The 1,069-nt window shown below is 54.2% G+C and overlaps 1 protein-coding gene across 1 annotated transcript; it reads right to left on the bottom strand.

Annotated features, from left to right (window-relative positions):
• Positions 1 to 33: 33 nt before the first annotated feature.
• Positions 34 to 1,001, bottom strand: MONBRDRAFT_30691 (uncharacterized protein; the record flags this gene model as incomplete). Its single annotated transcript, XM_001751144.1, has 2 exons — positions 34 to 459; positions 530 to 1,001. Coding segments are annotated over 2 exons (898 nt in total), but the record flags the coding sequence as incomplete, so codon positions are not given.
• Positions 1,002 to 1,069: the final 68 nt, after the last annotated feature.

Genomic DNA, 1,069 nt, shown 5'->3' with positions numbered 1-1,069 from the left:
GTTCCGGCACGGCCACAGCAGTCTGGGTGGTACTGGCTGAGAGGGCGGCAAAAAAATTATTGGCAGAGTCTTCTCCTGCCTCGAGCTCTTCACGCGCCAAAGGCTGCACCAGGGTCTGCGCAGCCGAATCAGCTCCTTCGCCGCCGTTGGGCGAGTGTTCCTGATGGGGAGGATCGATAGGGCAAAAGGGCGCAAACTCATCATAGTCGTCAACGCTATCGTCGACATCGCTATCGTCGTCATCGCTATCGTCGACATCGCTATCGTCGTCATCGCTATCGTCGTCATCGCTGTTCATCATGTTGGTGCCGACATTGTCCTCGACATCAAGTTGGCTGCATGGACCGTCGTGATCCATTGTCCCCAGCGCGTTTTCGCTGCTGATATCGGCAATGTACTCATCAGCTACGACATTGCCTGCAGTGGCTCCATTCTGGATGCGTTGCATTTGCACGAAACCTGTACGAAATGGCATACAGGGTGATGTTAGCACAATGCGCGCGTCACCAAGTGCAAACAAGTGGCCTACCTCCAACGCCCAGTCCCATCTCGTTCAGCTTGCGCTTGCACTCGTCTACCAATCCTAGACAGGGCGGCGCATTTTGCTGACGACAAACTTCAATCACTTGCTCAAATTTCAGCTTCAAAGTCTCAAGAATATCAATCACTTCCGAAGCACCTTTGATGGTTGCCTCGCGAACTGCCTCGGGTGAAACATCCCGGACAGCTGGTATCTGTGAAGGCAACCGCTTGCGCTCGGGGATCATTTTGAAGACGTGCCGTTTCACAGCCTCGATGTGCCTGCATGTCCGGCTGGCCTCCTGAGGTGCATTGCGCTTCTCAAGAAACTTGTGGCAGTTGCATTCAAACAATCGTGGGACTGATGCTCCGCTGGGGTGAGGGCTGGTGTCGACGACGCGCTTGACAATGTATTCAATGTCCTCAAAGAGGGTACAGCACACTGAAAACGTGTCCTCGTGGTACTCAAGCTCTTGTATCATCTCAAGTGTATAGGCGTCACGAGCCCGCCGCAGGCACTTTCTCAAGTATCGGTCACGGCGGGTCCGTA

The sequence above is a fragment of the Monosiga brevicollis genome, genomic scaffold, assembly GCF_000002865.3.
Source record: "Monosiga brevicollis MX1 MONBRscaffold_564 genomic scaffold, whole genome shotgun sequence".
NCBI classification, from domain to species: Eukaryota; class Choanoflagellata; order Craspedida; family Salpingoecidae; genus Monosiga; species Monosiga brevicollis.
The sequence above is the reverse complement of the archived record's forward strand: the minus strand, read 5'-3'. Positions and strand labels throughout refer to the sequence as shown.